The 22,649-nt window shown below is 43.8% G+C and overlaps 1 protein-coding gene across 2 annotated transcripts in view; it reads right to left on the bottom strand.

Annotated features, from left to right (window-relative positions):
• Positions 1-22,649, bottom strand: part of col27a1b (collagen, type XXVII, alpha 1b) — a 524,608-nt gene that overhangs the window by 297,339 nt on the left and 204,620 nt on the right. For both annotated transcript variants that reach the window (XM_067969899.1, XM_067969900.1), the window contains exons 8-9: positions 18,821-18,865; positions 6,276-6,329 (exon numbers count right to left, since the gene is read on the bottom strand). In XM_067969899.1, coding sequence (XP_067826000.1) covers positions 6,276-6,329; positions 18,821-18,865 — 99 coding nt within the window. The remainder of the gene's footprint in view (positions 1-6,275; positions 6,330-18,820; positions 18,866-22,649) is intronic.

Raw genomic sequence — 22,649 nt, 5'->3', positions numbered from 1 at the left:
TGCCATTTTCCACCCATTAAAGTAAATAGGCATAACGTCGCGGGTTAGGAAGCATAGAAGCAGAAAACCCCAGTCCAGATGTGACTGGAGACAGAAGCACCAGGAGTTATTTCACACTAAAACCCAACAATGGCAAAGATTTTTGTTCAACAGACACTGCCCATGATATATTTATAAAATATTTGCCTGTTTAAATGTGCACATAAATGTCAATTTATGCAAAAGTCACAATGCAAATTAACTAACTCCCTGTAGTTCTTTGTGCTTAAATTCCACATGGCACAGTATCTACTTGATTCTTTAATCAAATATGAACCCATCTTTGAAGGGATGAAAATGTGTCCTCTAAGGAGCTCACCCATAAAATTTCATGTAGCTCTCTGGTGCCCTTCTGAATTAATTTGATTCCATTGTTTAGGCATGGAATGGAGATAGTCAGACGGATGCTATGCATTCCCTTCCCACAAAGAAGTAGAATGAAAAGCAGGACTGAGGTAGGATTTTTTTTATTCGTTCATGGGATGTGGGCGTCGCTGTCAAGGCCAGCATTTATCATTCCTAATTGCCTTTGAGAAAGTGGTGATGAGCCGCCTTCTTGAACCGCTGCAGTCTGTGTGGTGAAGGTTCTCCCACAGTGCTGTTAGGAAGGGAGTTCCAGGATTTTGACCCAGCAATGATGAAGGAATGGTGATATATTTCCAAGTCGGGATAGTGTGTGACTTGGAGGGCAATGTGCAGGTGATGTTGTTCCCATGTGCCTGCTGCCCTTGTCCTTCTAGGTGGTAGAGGTCGCGGGTTTGGGAGGTGCTGTCGAAGAAGCCTTGGCGAGTTGCTGCAGTGCATCCTGTGGATGGTACACCCTGCAGCCAAGGTGCGCCGATGGTGAAGGGAGTGAATGTTTAGGGTGGTGGATGGGGTGCCAATCAAGCGGGCTGCTATGTTTTTTTTTATTCGTTCACGGGATGTGGGCGTCGCTAGCGAGGCCGGCATTTATTGCCCATCCCTAATTGCCCTTGAGAAGGTGGTGGTGAGCCGCCTTCTTGAACCGCTGCAGTCCGTGTGGTGACGGTTCTCCCACAGTGCTGTTAGGAAGGGAGTTCCAGGATTTTGACCCAGCGACAATGAAGGAACGGCGATATATTTCCAAGTCGGGATGGTGTGTGACTTGGAGGGGAACGTGCAGGTGGTGTTGTTCCCATGTGCCTGCTGCCCTTGTCCTTCTAGGTGGTAGAGGTCGCGGGTTTGGGAGGTGCTGTCGAAGAAGCCTTGGCGAGTTGCTGCAGTGCATCCTGTGGATGGTGCACACTGCAGCCACAGTGCGCCGGTGGTGAAGGGAGTGAATGTTTAGGGTGGTGGATGGGGTGCCAATCAAGCGGGCTGCTTTATCTTGGATGGTGTCGAGCTTCTTGAGTGTTGTTGGAGCTGCACTCATCCAGGCAAGTGGAGAGTATTCCATCACACTCCTGACTTGTGCCTTGTAGATGGTGGAAAGGCTTTGGGGAGTCAGGAGGTGAGTCACTCGCCGCAGAATACCCAGCCTCTGACCTGCTCTCGTAGCCACAGTATCTATATGGCTGGTCCAGTTAAGTTTCTGGTCAATGGTGACTCCCAGGATGTTGATGGTGGGGGATTCGGCGATGGTAATGCCGTTGAATGTCAAGGGGAGGTGGTTAGACTCTCTCTTGTTGGAGATGGTCATTGCCTGGCACTTATCTGGCGCGAATGTTACTTGCCACTTATCAGCCCAAGCCTGGATGTTGTCCAGGTCTTGCTGCATGCGGGCTCGGACTGCTTCATTATCTGGGGGGTTGCGAATGGAACTGAACACTGTGCAGTCATCAGCGAACATCCCCATTTCTGACCTTATGATGGAGGGAAGGTCATTGATGAAGCAGCTGAAGATGGTTGGGCCTAGGACACTGCCCTGAGGAACTCCTGCAGCAATGCCCTGGGGCTGAGATGCTTGGCCTCCAACAACCACTACCATCTTCCTTTGTGCTAGGTATGACTCCAGCCACTGGAGAGTTTTCCCCTTGATTCCCATTGATTTCAATTTTACTAGGGCTCCTTGGTGCCACACTCAGTCAAATGCTGCCTTGATGTCAAGGGCAGTCACTCTCACCTCACCTCTGGAATTCAGCTCTTTTGTCCATGTTTGGACCAAGGCTGTAATGAGGTCTGGAGCCGAGTGGTCCTGGCGGAACCCAAACTGAGCATCAGTGAGCAGGTTATTGGTGAGTAAGTGCCGCTTGATAGCACTGTCGACGACACCTTCCATCACTTTGCTGATGATTGAGAGTAGACTGATGGGGCGGTAATTGGCCGGATTGGATTTGTCCTGCTTTTTGTGGACAGGACATACCTGGGCAATTTTCCACATTGTCGGGTGGATGCCAGTGTTGTAGCTGTACTGGAACAGCTTGGCTAGAGGCGCAGCTAGTTCTGGAGCACAAGTCTTCAGCACTGCAGCTGGGATGTTGTCGGGGCCCATAGCCTTTGCTGTATCCAGTGCACTCAGCCGTTTCTTGATATCACGTGGAGTGAATCGAATTGGCCGAAGACTGGCTTCCGTGATGGTGGGGATATCGGGAGGAGGCTGAAATGGATTATCCACTCGGCACTTCTGGCTGAAGATGGTTGCAAACGCTTCAGCCTTGTCTTTTGTACTCACGTGCTGGACTCCGCCATCATTGAGAATGGGGATGTTTGCAGAGCCTCCTCCTCCCGTTAGTTGTTTAATTGTCCACCACCATTCACGACTGGATGTGGCAGGACTGCAGAGCTTTGATCTGATCCGTTGGTTGTGGAATCGCTTAGCTCTGTCTATAGCATGTTGCTTCCGCTGTTTAGCATGCATGTAGTCCTGAGTTGTAGCTTCACCAGGTTGGCACCTCATTTTTCGGTACGCCTGGTGCTGCTCCTGGCATGCTCTTCTACACTCCTCATTGAACCAGGGTTGATCCCCTGGCTTGTTGGTAATGGTAGAGTGAGGAATATGCCGGGCCATGAGGTTACAGATTGTGCTGGAATACAATTCTGCTGCTGCTGATGGCCCACAGCGCCTCATGGATGCCCAGTTTTGAGCTGCTAGATCTGTTCTGAATCTATCCCATTTAGCACGGTGGTAGTGCCACACAACACGTTGGATGGTGTCCTCAGTGCGAAGACGGGATTTCATCTCCACGAGGACTGTGCGGTGGTCACTCCTACCAATACTGTCATGGACAGATGCATTTGCGACAGGTAGATTGGTGAGGACGAGGTCAAGTAAGTTTTTCCCTCGTGTTGGTTCGCTCACCACCTGCCGCAGGCCCAGTCTAGCAGCTATGTCCTTCAGGACTCGGCCAGCTCGGTCAGTAGTGGTGCTACCGAGCCACTCTTGGTGATGGACATTGAAGTCCCCCACCCAGAGTACATTTTGTGCCCTTACTACCCTCAGTGCTTCCTCCAAGTGGTGCTCAACATGGAGGAGGACTGATTCATCAGCTGAGGGAGGACGGTAGGTGGTAATCAGCAGGAGGTTTCCTTGCCCATGTTTGACCTGATGCCATCAGATTTCATGGGGTCCAGAGTCAATGTTGAGGACTCCCAGGGCCACTCCCTCCTGACTGTATATCACTGTACCGCCACCTCTGGTGGGTCTGTCCTGCCGGTGGGACAGGACATACCCAGGGATGGTGATGGAAGAGTCTGGGACGTTGGCTGAAAGATATGATTCTGTAAGTATGGCCATGTCAGGCTGTTGCTTGACTGGTCTGTGGGACAGCTCTCCCAATTTTGGCACAAGTCCCCAGATGTTAGTAAGGAGGACCTTGCAGGGTCGACTGGGCTTGGTGTTTTGCCGTTGTCGTGTCCGGTGCCTAGTGGTCCGATGCCGGGTGGTCCTTCCGGTTTTATTCTTATTATGACTTTTCGTAGCAAGATTTTACAACTGAGTGGCTTGCTAGGCCATTTCAGAGGGCAATTAAGAATCAACCACATTGCTGTGGGTCTGGAGTCACATGTAGGCCAGACCAGGTAAGGGCAGCAGGCTTCCTTCCCTAAAGGACATTAGTGAACCAGATGGGTTTTTACGACAATCCGGTAGTTTCATGGCCATCATTACTGATACTAGTATTTTAATTCCAGATTTTTTATTTTTAATTAATTGAATTTTAATTAATTAATTGAATTTAAATTCGCCAGCTGCCGTGGCGGGATTTGAACTCATAACTCTGGATTTTAGTCCAGGCCTCTGGATTCCTAGCCCAGTAACATAACCACTATGCTACCGTACCCAGTCCTGGATGGTGTTGAGCTTCTTGAGTGTTGTTGGAGCTGCACTCATCCAGGCAAGTGCAGAGTATTCCATCACACTCCTGACTTGCAGATGGTGGAAAGGCTTTGGGGAGTCAGGAGGTGAGTCACTCGCCGCAGAATACCCAGCCACTGACCTTCTGTTGTATCCACAGTATTTATTTGGCTGGTCCAGTTAAGGTTCTGATCAATGGATAATGTTAAAATCAATTTTGTTTCATATTCTAGTTCTGAAGTATAATTAACGTTTGAGTAAATTAATCTTTAGGAGAATAAAAAGCAGCCTTGCACAATGAACTCTGTCTTGAAAACAGTGATTTCATTCCCATTTTTTTCCAGATGCCGAACGGCACTAAAGCATCATGCTTGCCAATTTCATGAGATTGAACAATGCATCAGCATTTATTGAACACAACATTCTCAATAGCTGTATCATCCATTAGCTTTATCAGAACATTTATAATATTTCAGTTCCTAGAACCTAGAAATTATTGATTGCATTTATATGACATTCCTTACTCTATTTTAAAAGAGTAGGCAGAGGAATGTCATATGCAAACTGAAATTCTGGGCTAATATATTATTTGGTGAAGAGAGATATGGATGGAACATCATAAACAATTATTAGACTAGATAAAAATATATAATCCATACCTCAGTTTATCTAGCAGGACTTATTTTGCATGACTCAGGTTACATCAATTGAGTAAAACATTTATTTTAATACTGGCATATTATATATGCATAAAGAGGTCTGAAATAATCTATACGATGCCAAAACAGCCTGTGGTAATCCACAACTTTCCACATTCAGTTCTGCTTTTGAAGCTCTACATGTAAAGCCGCCAGCTTTAAATGGACATCAACTGCAACATCTAATCTATTTAAATTATGGGATACCCTTGTGAATTACAGACTAAAGTAAGTGACCTTCCACATGAAGCTTGTTATAATCATTATTGTTTGATTGAGTTGCTTCACAACTACACTGACTTGTGGAATGTTGCTGTCTGTATAACACAATTGATTGTACAGTGAGTAGTCTTACTGCTAGGTAATGGATATACCATGATAATTTATCTTTAGTTTATTCTTGGGATGTGGCTGTCGTTAGCAAGGCCGGCATTCATTGCCCATCCTTAGTTGCCCTTGAAAATGGTAGATCTTCTTCTTGAAACGCTGCAGTCCCTTTGGTGAAGGTGCTCCTACAAAGCTGTTAAGTAGGGAGTTCCAGGATCTTGACCCAGTGACAATTAAAGATATTTAATACAATGTCTGTGCTAGTGGAATGAAGTGAGGCCAGGACCAGGGACAGCAAAAATACAGGAGTCTGGCGTTTAATAAATATAGTTATCATTACAGATGCCATACTCAATTCTGCTATTGCACTCAACATGCAACTATCTAATTTGTTCAAATTCTGCACCACCTTTGCAACATATTTTGATAAGGAACACTCAACATGATAATTCACCCATGTTGTCCTTACGTCAATGCTGGAAATTTAAGGGTAGAAATTCTGATCAGTTCTGTTCTCATACTAATGCTTAATGCACCTGTTTCAAATTGCACTCTCAATAATTTAATGCCTCCATTAAAATAGTACAGAAGGAAATTTGGCTATAATTTATACCTTATAGTATCATAATTCAGGAGAAATTTTCTGGGGAACCTACTGAAGGCACCAGCAAGTTACTTTGTTCTTCTTGCCCTTTTTTGTTGTAAGTTGATGTTAGTATGTGTTACCTGTGACAGGTGGCAAGTGTGTTAGAAAAACAATTGTCATTAGCCAGTTCAATTAACACTTAACTTTTCCACTTTAAAATGTTTAAAAGAAAGCTGTGTCAAAATCAGGTTCAATCACCTCACTTTAATGTGTCTTTTTGGTTGTTTCACTAGAATCTCAATTAAACAAGCTTTGCAAATATATGAACATTTTCTCTGTATTAAACTGCGCGGCACGAGAAGATTTACTGCACCTGCCTGCCAGGATAACCTTTGGCACCTCGACTTCCGTCCAGTCCACGTTCCCCCTGTTAGAAAGAAATGGACAATATTACTGATAAGTTCACTACAGGGAACTCCAAAATGTGGCCAGCTTTTTAGCCTATTTTTTGTTTCCAATGTGCAAATGTCCAGAGTTTAAAGCCTTTTGAATGTGTTTTCAACAGTAACTTTTATATTATTATGAAAGAGTAATGAAATGTCTCAGTTGGGATTATAGCTTTAAATTCACTCTAACATATGTCTTTGGAAACTATTCTCCAGATGTGTTGCTTATATAGTATTCATGCATGCATACAATTAAAGAGGTCCCCTGCCAAGTGCAGCATGATTCAGTGCAAAAACCTGGCATTAAAGTCTAGGATGTCCCTTGTTCCAAGGAATTCATGTTTCAGTTCAACCCATGGGACATGATTCCACAGCACAGAATTATTCTTAATTCAGCAGGCTCAGGTTAATCCAAGTCATCTGGAATTTTATTTTAAATTTACACAGATGTAATTTTGATCTATGTTGGCGCTGCTTTAAAACCATCCTGTAGGTTTCTATACTACTAATGAATTGAGCTGATCAATACCAGTTCAAAACTTACCAGATTAAATGTTCCAGATTAATTGCAACTTTACCTCTTGTTTACACTTCTGCTTACAATCTAGAATAGATTTGGCATGGATTCAGCTCACAGTTAAACCTGCATTTGCTGATACAGTAAATACGTAGTTCAGAATCAGCCTGGCATGCAACCAATTTCCATGGAGATTAGCCTTGAAATTACCGTTGACTATATTAACCCATAAATGCTTAACGTGTTTGTATGAATATTCCTCTGTCTGTCATCTTAATGCAGGCATTAACCTATTTAAATGGGTTAATTCATTCACTAAAATAGCAGACAAAGAAGCACATTACTCATTTGTCTGTTTATATCTCCAACATAAATTTCAAGGCTTTTGGGTTTACTCTGCTTTAGTACATACCCCAAGTCACTGACTGAATCATATCAGTAAAGAAATAGATCTCTGTAGAGACTGGATTCTGCCCTCTGCTATTATTGAGTCAAGACATTGCGAATGGTTCCTTCACCATTAAGGCTTATAGTTGCCTGGCAACGGAAATACTAACAAGATATTATTAGTGGTGACTGACATGACCTCACTGTATCCAGATGTCTTAAATTGATACAGACATGCTGAGTATAATTGAAATGCTTCTGTTTCAACCACTGTTAAGAGCAGCAAGAGGGCAATCCAGCATCTATCAAAAGGTTCCTGCAGTAAGTTTCTGCAGAAACAATGAAAACAAAAATTAAAATAAGGCTTCAAAGAAAGGTGAGCTGGAACACATAGTAGTTAACTTTGCAAAGCACAAAGTCAGACATTTGGAAGCAAGCTGATCCCAATCTGATTCTCAACTAAAATGCATTATAAAAGTCCAAAAGCACAATAGCTCTTCCTCAGTCATGTAGTAGGAATGCATTTACAATTTAGCCACACAAAATGACCAGAGCAATTTTTCTCTCAGTACCAATTCAGGAATTTAAGTTTCTTAGATTCTTAATGACCATGTTACAATGTTTTTTCAATATATCATTGTTGTTTTTTCTGCATATTTTCCTGTGTACACACAAGTGAGATCCCACCAACACAAGTGTGGAAACAATTATGCTATTAGAATATTTTGATCCAAGATGTACATAACAGGGTAAACCACTAGGATGGGAAAAAATGTAGCACAGAGTAAATGTAAGTTTTATAAACTGTACAACATTTTAATTTATTTTGCCTTTCTCTCTCATTCTGCCAGTTTTCTTTGTTTCTTGATCTCTTTGCTGCAGTTTCTTTTATTTTGCATCTCGATTTTCTCTCTCAATCACTCTCCCTGATATCTGAGATTTGCCATTCAGCTCCCAATCTATTGTTTATTTTCATTTTTGACAGTCTTTTGAAGTAATTGATCGGGTTACGACAGTTATGCCCTTCTTGGAATTTTTGTAACTTTAACTTGATTGTCTCTCCACTGTCTCTGTGCTGTCAGACTGCTTGTTCAACATCCGGCTTGGATAAGCCATAACTTCCTCTAGCTAAACATTGGGAGAATGAAGTCTTGTCTTTGGTCCCCACCACAAACTCCGTACCTTCACCACCAATTCCATTCCCTTTCCTGGCCTCTATCTCAGACTGAACCAGACTGTTCATAACCTTGGCATTCTGTTCGACTCCAAGCTGAGCTTCCAATCCCATATCCTTTCCATCACCATACTGCAATGCTCTCCTGGCTGACTTCCACACTCCAGCTCATCCAAAACTCTGCTGTCCATATCCGATCCTGCACCAAGTCCTATCCATCCATCACCCCTGTCCTCGCTGACCTACATTGGCTCTCAGTTCCCAACATCTCAAATTTAAAATTCTCATCCTTATGTTTAAATCCCTTCAGCACTCCCTATTTCTATAAATTCCACCAGCCCTATAACACCTCCACCCCAAACTCTCCATTCCTGACTCCGGTCTCTTGTTAATCCCCTCTCCCTCACTTCACCTCACCCCTGGCGGCTGTGCCTTAAGCTGCCTAGATCCCACTTTGTGGGATTCCTTCCCCAATCCCCTGTGCCTCTCCACCTCCCTAATTCTCTCTCCTCCATTAAAACACTCCTTAAAACCCATTGCTTTGATGAAGCTTTTGGTCACCCTTCCTAATCTCTCATTCTTTGGCTTGAACTCCATTTTTTCCCTTACATTTCTGAAGCTCCTTGGGTTTTTTTCAACATTAAAAATGCCATATATAAGCAGATTATTGTTGTTTATGTGCTATCATGGTCCAAGTTCTCTGTGGCTAGTAATGTAGTTTTGTTTCTCTCCAACACTCCTAAAGACGATAGTTGGGATTTTTCTCTTCTGTACTCACTAGGCTGTGATTTTCCTGCCCATTCACATTCATGGGCAGGAAATCACAGGCGGGGGACGCAAAAGTAGAAAACCCCGGCCAGCACTTGCGTTGAGGTATGGTTCCACTAGTGCCAGTAGTTCTCCAGTACCCCACCCAAGTGGCTGCTTTATTTGTGAGTTTGGACTGTGAGTGATGGCAGCCTCTATGGACTCATCCCAGCCAAGTCTTCATCTAACATCCACACACATATATTTTCAGCGAAGGTCACTGAATAGCAAGCAAGAGTGGGAACCTGGTTAACTTTTCTTCTTTCTAGCCCAAGGACGTTAAGGTCAATTGCAGAGCAAATATCACAACCTCAGCTGAAATCAGCTAACTTAGCACAGATCAAAGACTGAACCTGGGGTATGTATGGCTCACTCTCACACTACATAATACAATGTCATTGGAAGAGTTTGTATTGCAGTTTTTGTGCTGGAGAAAGCAACTTTATTGTCAATGAATTGATTCAGCAGTACAAAAATTTCAAGTCAAGAAAAATGTAGGGGTCAATTTTAGGATGGCCGAGCGGGTGCGTCCGTGGCGGGGGGTTCCTAAAATTGGGGAATTCCGGAGCAGGTCCGGAGCCTGGCTCCAACCCGCCCACTTCCGGGTTCCCCAATGACGTGAATCGGTGCGTGCGCAGCCCCGCATGCGGGACTCCAACCGGGCAATTAAAGCCAGCGGGATGACAGTTTAGATTTAGGGAGGTACTTGAGGTCATTGACAGACCTCATTGGGAAGAGATTTTAGCAGGGATGTGATTTTGGACTCTCCTCAGCGTGTTTCCCATGCTGTGGGAAACACTCCCTGTTGTTGCAGACGTGTTTCAGTCAGCAACCATTGGGAGATACAGAGGATTCCTTGACAGTTGGGGGGAATACCTCATTCATTGCAGCAGGGCACTCTGTCACCTCAGACAAAGTTTTGCCTACCACACCGTTGTCTCCACACTCAAAATTATTACATCATACCCTAAACTCTTGCTATCCAAACACATTTATCTACTTTGCGGACCCCCTCACACTCACACCGTCAGGATGGTGGGGGTGGGTGTTCCATAGCTGCATTCATCACTCCATTGGAGGATGAGCAACATCACCAGCCTTGCCAGGCACGCCATTCACCTCCGCCATGTGGAGCTACACAACACAGTGCTGTGCAACAGGCACCTGCACAAAGTACTCGTGCAACTACACATACACCCACTGTAGGGTGACCCAATGGGTGGCATCAAGGGTGTTCATGGAGAACCTCATGAAAGGGCCATTTTGCATAAGCCAGTCAAGAATGGCCAAGACGTGGTAGTAGTGGTGACAATATAATGTGTAATGTGAGTTGATCAGAAATCAAATATAAGTAAAAACCATGACAAACCCTCAAGCACCCTAGTGCATCCCCTTCATGTTCACGACACGTTTGCCTTACGCTTCCTACTGCACATACGTGATGCATGCCCTGTGGCTGCAGCACAAGTAGTGGCAGGTTGGGTGAGGCTGACCGTGAAAGAGACACATACACATGAGAGGGTGAGTATGAGACAGAGCCATGAGATTGTATGAGGATTGGGTTGAGTGGTAGTGGTGGGATGAGTACTGGGGAGGTGAGGAAGTGCAGGTAAGATGAGGATGAGGGTTCAGTGGGTGTGAGGAGTGATGTGATAGAGTAGTGTTGGCAGTGCAGAAGGAGATGTGGGGTGGGGGCGGTGATGTGGCAGACGGAGTGTAGGGGAATGAGTAAGGGTACTCACTTCGGCTGACCTGGTTAAGTCATTGAAGCTCCTCCTGCACTGTATGCAGGTCCATGATATGTCGGTGGTGCTGGTGACCTCCTCTGCTACCTCGACCCAGGTCTTCGTGGTGGCAGAGGCAGGCCACTTCCTCCTGTCCGCCGGGTGGAAGATCTCCCTCCTCCTCCTCCTCCTCCTTCTCACCCCATCCAGTAAGACCTGGAGTGACGCATCATTAAACCTGGAAGCAGCCTTCCCCCTGGGCTGCTCCATGCTGTAATTTTGCCTATTTTCTGCAGCATCAGTCAGTGGAGGACTGCCCCTTTAAATAGGGCACCTCCAGCTGACAGCCTATGATGCGGGTGCGCAGTCCGCCCGCTGCGCAGCTTTCCAGCGCGAAACCCGGAAGCCAAGGTAGGTGGCTTCAATTTACTTACGATCGCATGGGGAACCCACCGATTTTACTGAGCGGGTTACCCATGCACCCAGTCAACCCCCCGCTGCTAACCCGCCTTCCTGGTAATATCGGGCCCGTAGTTTTCTTTGCACTTTCAGTTTGGTTGCAATTTTCTGTTCTTTACCCCCCCCCCCCACCCACGAGGAAAAAAAAACCCTGGCAGAGAAACAGAGAAGTGTATGTACTAACCAATACATAAAGCACCTTAACACCTGATGGTCTGAAAATATATCCCAGTAGAATGTTACTGTTGTAAAATTATGTGGTGTTGAAGCTTTTTTTCCTCTTTAGATTAAAACACTTTATGTCCTTGTTAAATTAAAAGTGTTTTGCAAGGAACTTTCTCATTATTTTTATTCTTTTGAATACTTTAAGTTAAAGCTGAATGTTGAATACCTGTAATAAACAGATTAAAAAAAAAATCTAACACACATCTAAAGCAGCTGGATCTGCTTATCAAGACTAAGCCCTGCCAGAAATTCTTGGAAATGCAAATGCGTTTGAGCGGAACATTGTCCAACATGCTCTGTATTTACAGCGCACTCATTCATACATACGTGGTCCCCTGCACCTCAAATGTGAATGGAAGAAGTTTTAAAAACCATGGGCTCGATTTTAGGAGGGAGGTGGGTTGGCAGCAGGGGGTTGACTGGGCGCGTGGGTAACGCGCCCAGTGAATTCGGGGTGCTCCGCATGCGATCGCAGCCTAATTGAAGGCACTTACCTTGGCTTCTGGGTTTCACGCTGGAAAGCTGCGCAGTGGGCGGACTGTGCAGCCGCATCATAGGCTGTCAGCTGGAGGAGTCCTATTTAAAGGGGCAGTCCTCCACTGACTGATGCTGCAGAAAGGAGCCAAAATTACAGCATGGAGCAGCCCGGGGGAAGGCTGCTCCCAGGTTTAATGATGCCTTACTCCAGGTCCTACTGGATGGGGTGAGGAGGAGGAGGAGGACAGAGATCTTCTTCCCGGTGGACGGAAGGAAGTGGCCTGCCTCTGCCACCACGAAGGCCTGGCTCGAGGTGCAGAGGAGGTCACCAGCACCACCAACATATCACGCACCTGCATACAGTGCAGGAGGCGCTTCAATGACCTAAGTAGGTCAGCCGAAGTGAGTACACGTACTCATTCCCCTACACTCCGCCTGCCAAATCACCGCCCCCACCCCACATCTCCTTCTGCACTGCCAACACTACTCTATCACATCACTCCTCACACGCACTCAAAGCTCATCCTCATCTTACCTGCACTTACTCACCTCACCAATACTCATCCCACCACTACCACTCAACCCAATCCTCATACAATCTCATGGTTCTGTCTCATACTCACCCTCTCATGCATCTCTTTCACGGTCAGCCTCACCTAACCTGCCACTACCTGTGCTGCAGCCACAGGGCATGCATCACATATATGTAGTAGGAAGCGTAAGGCAAATGTATCATGAGCATGAAGTGGATGCACAAGGGTGCTGAGGGTTTGTCATGGTTTTTACTTATATTTGATTTCTGATCAACTTACAGGGGGATATAATGAGAGGTAAGCAGCCAACAGAGACCTTATGGGTTGAATTGAGAAATAGGAAAGGATCTAAGACTATAGTGGGAGTTGTATATAGGAGCCCTGGCAGCAGCTCTGAAGTGCTAGATTGTATAAATGCAGAGATTAGACAAGCGTGTAAGAAAGGCATAGTGGTCTTAATGGGGAACTTTAACCTTCACATAGATTGGGAAAAGCAGACTAGCAACTGTCAGAAAGGTAGTGAATTTCTTGAGTGTGTCCGGGATAGTTTTCTACAGCAGTATGTCCTCGAGGCACCAAGGGGGCAAGCCATACTAGATTTAGTAATGAGTAATGAACCAGATTTAGTTAACGGCTTAACTGTGCATGAACATCTATCCAATAGTGATCATAACATGATTGAGTTCAATGTAGTGTTTGAAAGGGAAAAAAGTGAATCAGCTGCTAAGATTCTAGACTTGGGCAAGGCCGACTTCAATGGGATGAGACAGAGACTGTCCACAGTAAACTGGGCAAATCTGTTAATGGGTAAAACGACTGATGATCAGTGGGAAATGTTTAAAGAAACATTTAACGTGATACAGAATCGGTTTATACCCCTGAGGGGCAAGAACTCTACTTGCCAAAAAAAACAGCCATGGACAACAAAAGAGGTACGGGACAGTATAAGAGATAAGGAAAGGGCAAAAAAAAGGCAAAAAATGGCACAGATCCTGGCGAATGGGAAAGATACAAAGATCAACAAAGGGTCACAAAACAGATAGTAAGGGCTACAAAAAGAGAGTATGAAAAGAAACTTGCAAGGGATACCAAAACCAATACAAAGAACTTTTATAGTTATATTAGGAAAAAGAGGGTGGTCAGGGGCAGTGTTGGCCCCTTAAAAACTGAAAGTGGGGATATTGTCATTGACAATGGGGAAATGGCGGACATGCTGAACAATTACTTTGCGTCAGTATTTACAGTCGAAAAAGAGGATAGCATGCCGGAAATCCCAAGAAAACTTATATTGAATCGGGGACAGGGACTCGATAAAATTAACATAAGTAAAGCAACAGTAATGAAGAAAATAATAGCACTAAAGAGTGACAAGTCCCCAGGACCAGATGGTTTCCATCCCAGGGTTTTAAAGGAAGTAGGTGAGCACATTGCGGATGCCCTAACTATAATCTTTCAAAGTTCTCTAGATTCAGGAACTGTCCCTCTAGATTGGAAAATTACAAATATCACTCCGCTTTTTAAAAAAGGAGAGGGAAACCGGGGAATTATAGACCAGTTAGCCTAACATCTGTTGTGGGGAAAATGCTGGAGTCTATAATTAAGGATAGAGTGACTGAACACCTCGAGAATTTTCAGTTAATCAGAGAGAGCCAGCATGGATTTGTGAAAGGTAGGTCGTGCCTGACAAACCTGACTGAATTTTTTAAAGAGGTGACTAAAGTAGTGGAGAGGGGAATGTCAATGGATGTTATTTATATGGACTTCCAGAAGGCATTTGATAAGGTCCCACATAAGAGACTGTTAGCTAAGATAGAAGCCCATGGAATCGAGAGAAAAGTACAGACTTGGTTAGGAAGTTGGCTGAGCGAAAGGCGACAGAGAGTAGGGATAATGGGAAGGTACTCACATTGGCAGGATGTGACTAGTCGAGTCCCACAGGGATCTGTCTTGGGGCCTCAATTATTCACAATATTTATTAACGACTTAGATGAAGGCATAGAAAGTCTCATATCTAAGTTTGTCGATGACACAAAGATTGGTGGCATTGTAAGCAGTATAGATGAAAACATAAAATTACAAAGCGATATTGATAGATTAGGTGAATGGGCAAAACTGTGGCAAATGGAATTCATTGTAGGCAAATGTGAGGTCATCCACTTTGGATCAAAAAAGGATAGAACAGGGTACTTTCTAAATGGTAAAAAATTAAAAACAGTGGATGTCCAAAGGGACTTAGGGGTTCAGGTACATAGATCATTGAAGTGTCATGAACAGGTGCAGAAAATAATCAAGAAGGCAAATGGATTGCTGGCCTTTATATCTAGAGGACTAGAGTACAAGGGGGCAGAAGTTATGCTGCAGCTATACAAAACCCTGGTTAGACCGCACCTGGAGTACTGTGAGCAGTTCTGGGCACCGTACCTTCGGAAGGACATATTGGCCTTGGAGGGAGTGCAGTGTAGGTTTACTAGAATGATACCCGGACTTCAAGGGTTAAGTTACGAGGAGAGATTACGCAAATTGGGGTTGTATTCTCTAGAGTTTCGAAGGTTAAGGGGTGATCTGATCGAAGTTTATAAGATATTAAGGGGAACAGATAGGGTAGATAGAGAGAAACTATTTCCGCTGGTTGGGGATTTTAGGAGTAGGGGGCACAGTCTAAAAATTAGAGCCAGACCGTTCAGGACTGAGATTAGAAAACATTTCTACACACAAAGGGTTGTAGAAGTTTGGAACTCTCTTCCGCAAACGGCAATTGATACTAGCTCAATTGCTAAATTTAAATCTGAGATAGATAGCTTTTTGGCAACCAAAGGTATTAAGGGATATGGGCCAAAGGCAGGTATATGGAATTAGATCACAGATCAGCCATGATCTTATCAAATGGTGGAGCAGGCACGAGGGGCTGAATGGCCTACTCCTGTTCCTATGTTCCTATGTACATATTGTATTGTCACCACTACTGCCACATCTTTGCAAATCTTGTCTGGTTTGTGCAATAATTCCCATTCCTGAGGATCACCATGAAGACCCACACCTGATGCCACCCATTGTGTCGTTGCAGAGTGGGTCTAGATGTATTTGCAGGGTTCTTTTGTGCAGACGACTGAGAGATGTCGGCAATGTCCCCGGTGGCACCCTGGAAGGATGCGGAGGAGAAATTGTTGAGGGCAGTGGTGACTTTGACAGCAACAGGTAAGAAGATGGTGCTCGGGCCAGCCGGGAGCAGCTCGACATGAAGGAGGCTGCAGATGTCCACGACTACATGTCGATTGACTCTGAGCCTCCGTGTGCACTGTTGCTCAGAGAGGTCCAGGAAGCTGAGCCTCGGTCTGTAGACCCATTGGTGAGGGTAGTGCCTTCTGCGATGCATCTCTCTCTGCGGTTGCCCTCCCTCCTGCTGTGCAGGTGGACGTGTCACAGCACTGTGTTGTGGAGCTCCACGTGTCAGAGGTGGACGGCGTGGCCGGCGAGGCTGGTGATGCTATTCGTCCTCCGAGGACTGCAGCTATGGCGGCCCCCATCTGGAAGATGTACGTTTGAGGGGGTCCGCAAGGTAGGTAAATGTGTCTGCACACCGGGGTTGAGGTTGCAAGTTTGTGAATTTTATTGTTAGGAGGAGGGTGGTGGAGGCCAAACTTTGTCCAAAGTGACAGAGTGGCCTCCTGCAATGAGTGTGGGTCTCCCCCCCACCCCCCCCCCCCCCACCTGTCAAATGGACCTTTGCAGCTGCCACAGGCTGGTGGCTGCAACATGTCCATTTCAACTGGCAGTGTTTCCCCCAGTACGGGAAACACGCTCAGTTGAGTTGAAAATCCCACCCCTCCCAAAATATCCTACAAATCAGGTCTGCAAACGACCTGAACTATCTAATTAATTGGTTTAAGTGGGATCCCGCTGACTTTAATTGCCGGTGGGAGTCCCGCATGCGGGGGCTGCGTGTGCATCTAAGCGCGTTACTGGGGAACCCGGAAGTGGGCGGGTTGGAGCTGGACTCCGGACCTGCCCCGGGAATCCACGAACCCACCGGCTTGGACGTCCGAAAACCGAGCCCCATCTTTCCAATAAAATGATGGCAAAGTTTATGAAGTGTGGTAGTTAGCATAAATTCATGGGCGTAATTTTCAATTATCTGTAGTTTAATGGAGTATAAATATGCCTTAGGTATGTTGATTCGATAAACAAAAATCAAATTGACTTTTTCAGGAAATTCCTCCTGTAAAAAGAGTAATGTGTGAAAATGGCGTTCTGAATAAGAAGTGGTCTTCTACTCACAAATGACAGCTTAGCATTGCAATCCTTCATTTTCTATTTGTATTTCAGTGTAATTAGGTTTTCCATGCTGCTGGTTTGCTCCAGCAAAACTAGATTTTTCCAATGAATTTCAAAAATTACGCGTTGAAAAATAAATTGTATAAATAAATTTGGTTTGAAATAAAGGTTTAGCTTTTCACAGGTTTTGCATTAGAGTGTTAATGATTAGCATAAAGACTGTTGTAATGCAATGATATGACTGGCAGAGAGCTGGATATTTGTGGTTAATGCCCAGATCTTACAGCTACGGTTACACCACAATTTATTTTTAATCTATTTACTAAAGATTACAATGGATGTTCTAACACGTTTTCTGATGGAATATTGGACCTCCAACGGGCTGAAGCTACTCCCATGTCAATTTATTCATTATTACCAGATCCAAATGAGTGCATTCTTACTGTCATTTCACATGAAAACCTTTATTTATAGTAAACTTGAAGTTTATAAGTGGAATAAAGTAGAGGTTGACATGCTAAAAATGGTGTGAAATGATGTGAAGAACAGTAAAAAAAAATTTGGAGTGTTGAAAGATGAATAGTATGAAAAGAAATAGTAATATAGGTACATGGGCAGTGTGAAGAGCATAACAAGAGGTGGAGAATGTGAAAAGCAGTGAGTCAGGAACTAAAAGGCATTCATTTGTAATAATTACCGAAGTATCGAAGGGAGGGATTAGGAGAATTAATTAATTTTTTACACAGAGGGTTGTTAGGACATTGGATGCCTTATAAGAAACAGTAGTGGAATCATTCATTTCTCTATTCAATTCAATACATAAAACCATAAAGATTTTTCTGTTTTTTTGCCTCTCCCAGGAGATTACATGGTGGATAGGGAGTGTCTATATCGTGAGGTATAAGGCATTATAACTATATGGGACAGGCTAGATGGACCTGTTGGTCTTTTTCTGTCTGTCATTTTCATATGTTTGTAAAATTGCCCATCACTTTCTCTCTACACACAGACTTTAAAACATACACTTACTTGTTTAGCTTCAATCTGGCTTAGCCTTCCTGCAGGACTAGCACAAATTTGAAGCACAGAGCTATTCTCTGGAGTTAACTGGAAAGCTGAAACCCTGCCCAAAGACTACTTTCTCAGACAGGCTTACTCACAAAAATATGATTACAATTCCTTTGAAGTTATACTGAAACAAAAGGCAATGGACAATACATTGCTCATAATTATATTAGATCAACAGCCATTCACAAAAGGCTGAATTTTTCTTATCAGTATTAACTGGTAGCTCATCTTTGACAATGGCAGGATGGTCCCCCTCCTCCCCCCCACCCCACCCCGTCCACCCATTTCATCCATCCTTAATAACTGGAAGAAAATGTCACTCCCTGTAAACTACAAAGAAATCTCGTAGCCTAACTATCTGTAACCAGTGTCAAGCCAAGCATGTTGAATGATATGACACCTAGCAGCACGGTGTCATAAAGACCTTCTGAGTAACAATGTGGCTGAAGCGAATTCCTTTTGGATACTAAACTTTTGATATGAATTGCCTCCATCTTGCAGAAAATGCCAGCCATGATTGATCTTAACCTTTGTGACATATATTTCATAATAAGAGATTCAAATCGATGATCTAGTGCAGACAAAAAAATAAATTTGTGTCACAAAGATAAACAGCTATGGCAGGAATTGTATACTGGTGAAAGTTAATGTCGGAAGTGAACAGACTGAACAGTATTTGCAGGAGATGGCGAGTGAAACAAATAATGTAGGAGATAGACAAACCAGAGTATTTTTTGCATTTAATGGGATTTCATAAAATGAAATCTGTGTATGCTCTCTTCAAAAATTCAGACTGCATCTGTGGGTATTAAGGGAAGTGAACACTCACTGGTTCTCCAGGATGGCCAGGTGGTCCAGGGTAACCTTTCTGTCCCTAAATGAAAGAAAAAACATTACTCAATTTGAAAAAGAATAAGAAAAACAAACATTTGTATAATTGAAAAAGGAAACACATGCATAAAAGCAAATACATGAAAGCCTAGAAAGCACAATCTCAGCAAAATGTGCAAATGCTGGGGAAGACCACAATTCATCTTCATAAAAAAAGTGTTCAGGGAACAATATTTCTGTGTGGGGGAGCAAGACAAAAACTAAATACATAATTTTTGTAGAAGCAACTGTGAAATGATGTGGCTTGAGGTGACTTAACATAGAAAATTTACAGCAGAGAAGGAGGCCATTCAGCCCATCGTATCCGTGTTGGTCGAAAAAGAGCTACAATCCCACTTTCCAGCACTTGGTCCGTAGCCTTGTAGGTTACGGCACTTCAAGTGCATATCCAAGTACTTTTTAAATGTGATGAGGGTTTCTACCTCTACCACCCTTTCAGGCAGTGAGTTCCAGACCCCTATCACCCTCTAGGTGAAAAAATTGTTCCTCAGCTCCTCTCTAATCCTTCTACCAATTACTTTAAATCTATGCCCCCTGGTTATTGACCTCTCTGCCAAGGTAAATAGGTCCTTCCTGTCCACTCTATCTAGGCCCCTCATAATTAAACATCTAAATTAAATCACCCCTCAGCCTCCTCTGTTCCAAAGAGGACAACCTCAGCCTATCCAATCTTTCCTCATAGCTAAAATTCTCCAGTCCTGGCAGCATCCTCTTAAATCTTCCCTGTGCCCTCTCTAGTGCAATCTTTCCTGTAATGTGGTGACCAGAACTGTACGCAGTACTCAAACTGTGGCCTAATTAGTATTTTATACAGTTCTAGTACAACTTCCCTGCTCTTATACTCTATGCCTTGGCTAATAAAGGAAAGTATACCGTATGCCTTTTTAACCACCTTATCTACCTGTCCCGCTACCTTCAGGGATCTGTAGGCATGCATTCCAAGGTCCCTCTCTTCCTCTACACCTCTCAGTATCCTCCCATTTAATGTGTATTCCCTTGTTTGACCTCCGCAAATGCATTACATCACACTTCTCCGGATTGAATTCCATTTGCCACTTTTCTGCCCACTTGACCAGTCCATTGATATCTTCCTACAGTCTACAGCTTTCCTCCTCACTATCAACCACATGCCAATTTTTGTAGCATCTGCAAACTTCTTAATCATGCCCCCTGCATTTAAGTCTAATTCATTAATATATACCACAAAAAGCAAGGGACATGCTACTGAGCCCTGCAGAACCCCACCAGAAACAGCCTTATGCTTACAAAAACACCCATCGATCATTACCCTTTGCTTCCTGCCACTGAGACAATTTTGGATACAATTTGCCACTTTCCCTTGAATCCCATGGGCTTTTACTTTTTTGACCAGTGGGACCTTGTCAAAAGCCTTGCTAAAATCCATGTAGGCTACATCAAACGCACTACCCTCATCGATTCTTCTTGTTACCTCCTCAAAAAATTCAATTAAGTTAGTCAGACACGACCTTCCCTTAACAAATCCATGTTGACTGTCCTTGATTATTCTGTGCCTTTCTAAATGACGGTTCATACTGTCTCTTAGAATTGATTCCAATAATTTGCCCACCGCCGAAGTTAGACGGGTCTGTAATTACTAGGTCTATCGTTTTCTCCCTTTTTAAACAACGGTACAATGTTAGCAGTCCTCCAATCCTCCGGCACCATGCCTGTAGCCAAGGAGGATTGGAAAATGATGGTTGGAGCCTCTGCTTTTTTCTCCCTTGCTTCTTTTAACAGCCTGGGATACATTTCATCCGGCCCTGGTGATTTATCTACTTTCAAAGATGGTAAATCCCTTAAAACTTCCCCTCTCACTATGTTTATCCCATCCAATATTTCACACTCATCCTCCTTAACTACAATCTCTGCATCGTCCCCCTCTTTTGTGAAGACAGATGCAAAGTATTCATTAAGAACCATACCCACATTTCCTGCCTCCACACATAGGTTACCTTTTTGGTCACTAATAGGCCCTACTCTTTCCCTAGTTATCCTCATGCTCTTTATGTATTTATTAAACATTTTTGGGTTTTCCTTAATTTTACTTGCCAATATTTTTTCATGCCCTCTCTTTGCTTTCCTAATTTCCTTTTTAATTTCACCCCTGCATTTTCTATACTCCTATAGGCTTTCTGCAGCATTGAGCTCTCGGTGTCTTGACATAAGCTTCCCTTTTTTGCCTTATCTTACCCTGTATCTTATCTTATCCTTGTCATCCAGGGGGCTCTAGATTTGGCAGTCCCACCCTTTTTCTTTGTGGGAACATGTTTACTCTGAATCCCTTGAATTTCCCCCTTGAATGCCTCCCACTGTTCTGACATTGACTTACCTTCAAGTAGCTGTTTCTAGTCCACTTTTGCTAAACCACTTCTCAGCTTAGTAAAATTGGCCTTTCCCCAATTTATAACTTTTACTGCTGTTCTATCTTTGTCCTTTTCCACAACTACGCTAAATCTAACTGAATTATGATCACTACCACCAAAATGCTCTTCCAATGATACTCCTTCCACCTGCCCAACTTCATTCCCTAAAACAAAATCCAGAACTGCCTCCCTCTTGTTGGGCTTGCTACATACTGGCTAAAAAAGTTCTCCTGAATGCAATTTAAGAATTCTGCGCCCTCTATACCTTTTATACTGATTGTATCCCAGTTAATATTAGGGTAGTTGAAATCCCCTACTATTGCTGCCCTATTGTTTTTGCACTTCAGAAATTTGCCTACTTATTTGCTCTTCTAGCTCTCCCTGACTGTTTGGGGGTCTATAGTACACTCCCAGAAGTGTGATTTCCCCTTTTTTGTTCCTTAGCTCAACCCATATGGCCTCATTTGATGATCCTTCTAACATATCACCCCTCCTCACAGCCATAATTGTATCTTTAACCAATATTGCCACCCCCCCCTCCTTTTTTATCCCCCTCTCTATCTTGTCAGAAAACTCTGTAACCAGGAATGTTGAGCTGCTTTTCCTGCCCCTGGTTAAGCCATGTTTCAGTAATAGCTAAGATATCATATTTCCACGTGTCTATCTGTGCCCTCAGCTCATCTGCCTTATTCACTATACTCCTTGTATTGAGGTATATACCATCTTATATCATCTTGATGGCCAAATACTTTATCTTGAAGATGGCACACTTTTAAATCTTGTAGGAAATGGAACTCATTATTTGTTGTCTTGATCACACCTTACTGGCAACAGGATTGATCATCTTATCCTTGGTCAATAGTCCAGAGCAGATGGGTTTGGTTTGATTTTAACCTTCATCTTTTCAGCTTGATCTGTGCACAAAACTTTGCCAAAGATCCCAAAAATACATGTTTTGCTGAATGAGTAAATAGTGTGGTAGTTGAGCCATGTAGATCAGCAAGATCTAAAGATCAATTCCTGCTCTATGTTGAGTTGGCTGATCATTGCCGGGTAGTGGCCAGGGATGCTACAATGGGCCTCAGCATTCCTAGGCTAGGAAGGGAAAAAACAGCTAGGGTTCCCAGTGCAATCTGCTATACAGCGACCCCTGCTAGAAAGTGAGAATGTCTGGATGTTCGGTGAAGACTGATCAGGCTGCGTTGCAATGCCTCTATGATTGGCTAGCCTACCTACACAGTATCTAAGCTGACATGTACAGAAAAGCCACTTGGGTCATGTATTAGAGGACAGCTGGCACCATCTCATAAAAAAAAACTGGATTCAGCAGGTGAGAAGCAAGGGGAGAAAATGAGAGAGGATGAATAGGGAATCATGAATATG

The sequence above is a fragment of the Heptranchias perlo genome, chromosome 31 (assembly GCF_035084215.1).
Source record: "Heptranchias perlo isolate sHepPer1 chromosome 31, sHepPer1.hap1, whole genome shotgun sequence".
Classification (NCBI taxonomy): domain Eukaryota; kingdom Metazoa; phylum Chordata; class Chondrichthyes; order Hexanchiformes; family Hexanchidae; genus Heptranchias; species Heptranchias perlo.
The sequence above is the reverse complement of the archived record's forward strand: the minus strand, read 5'-3'. Positions and strand labels throughout refer to the sequence as shown.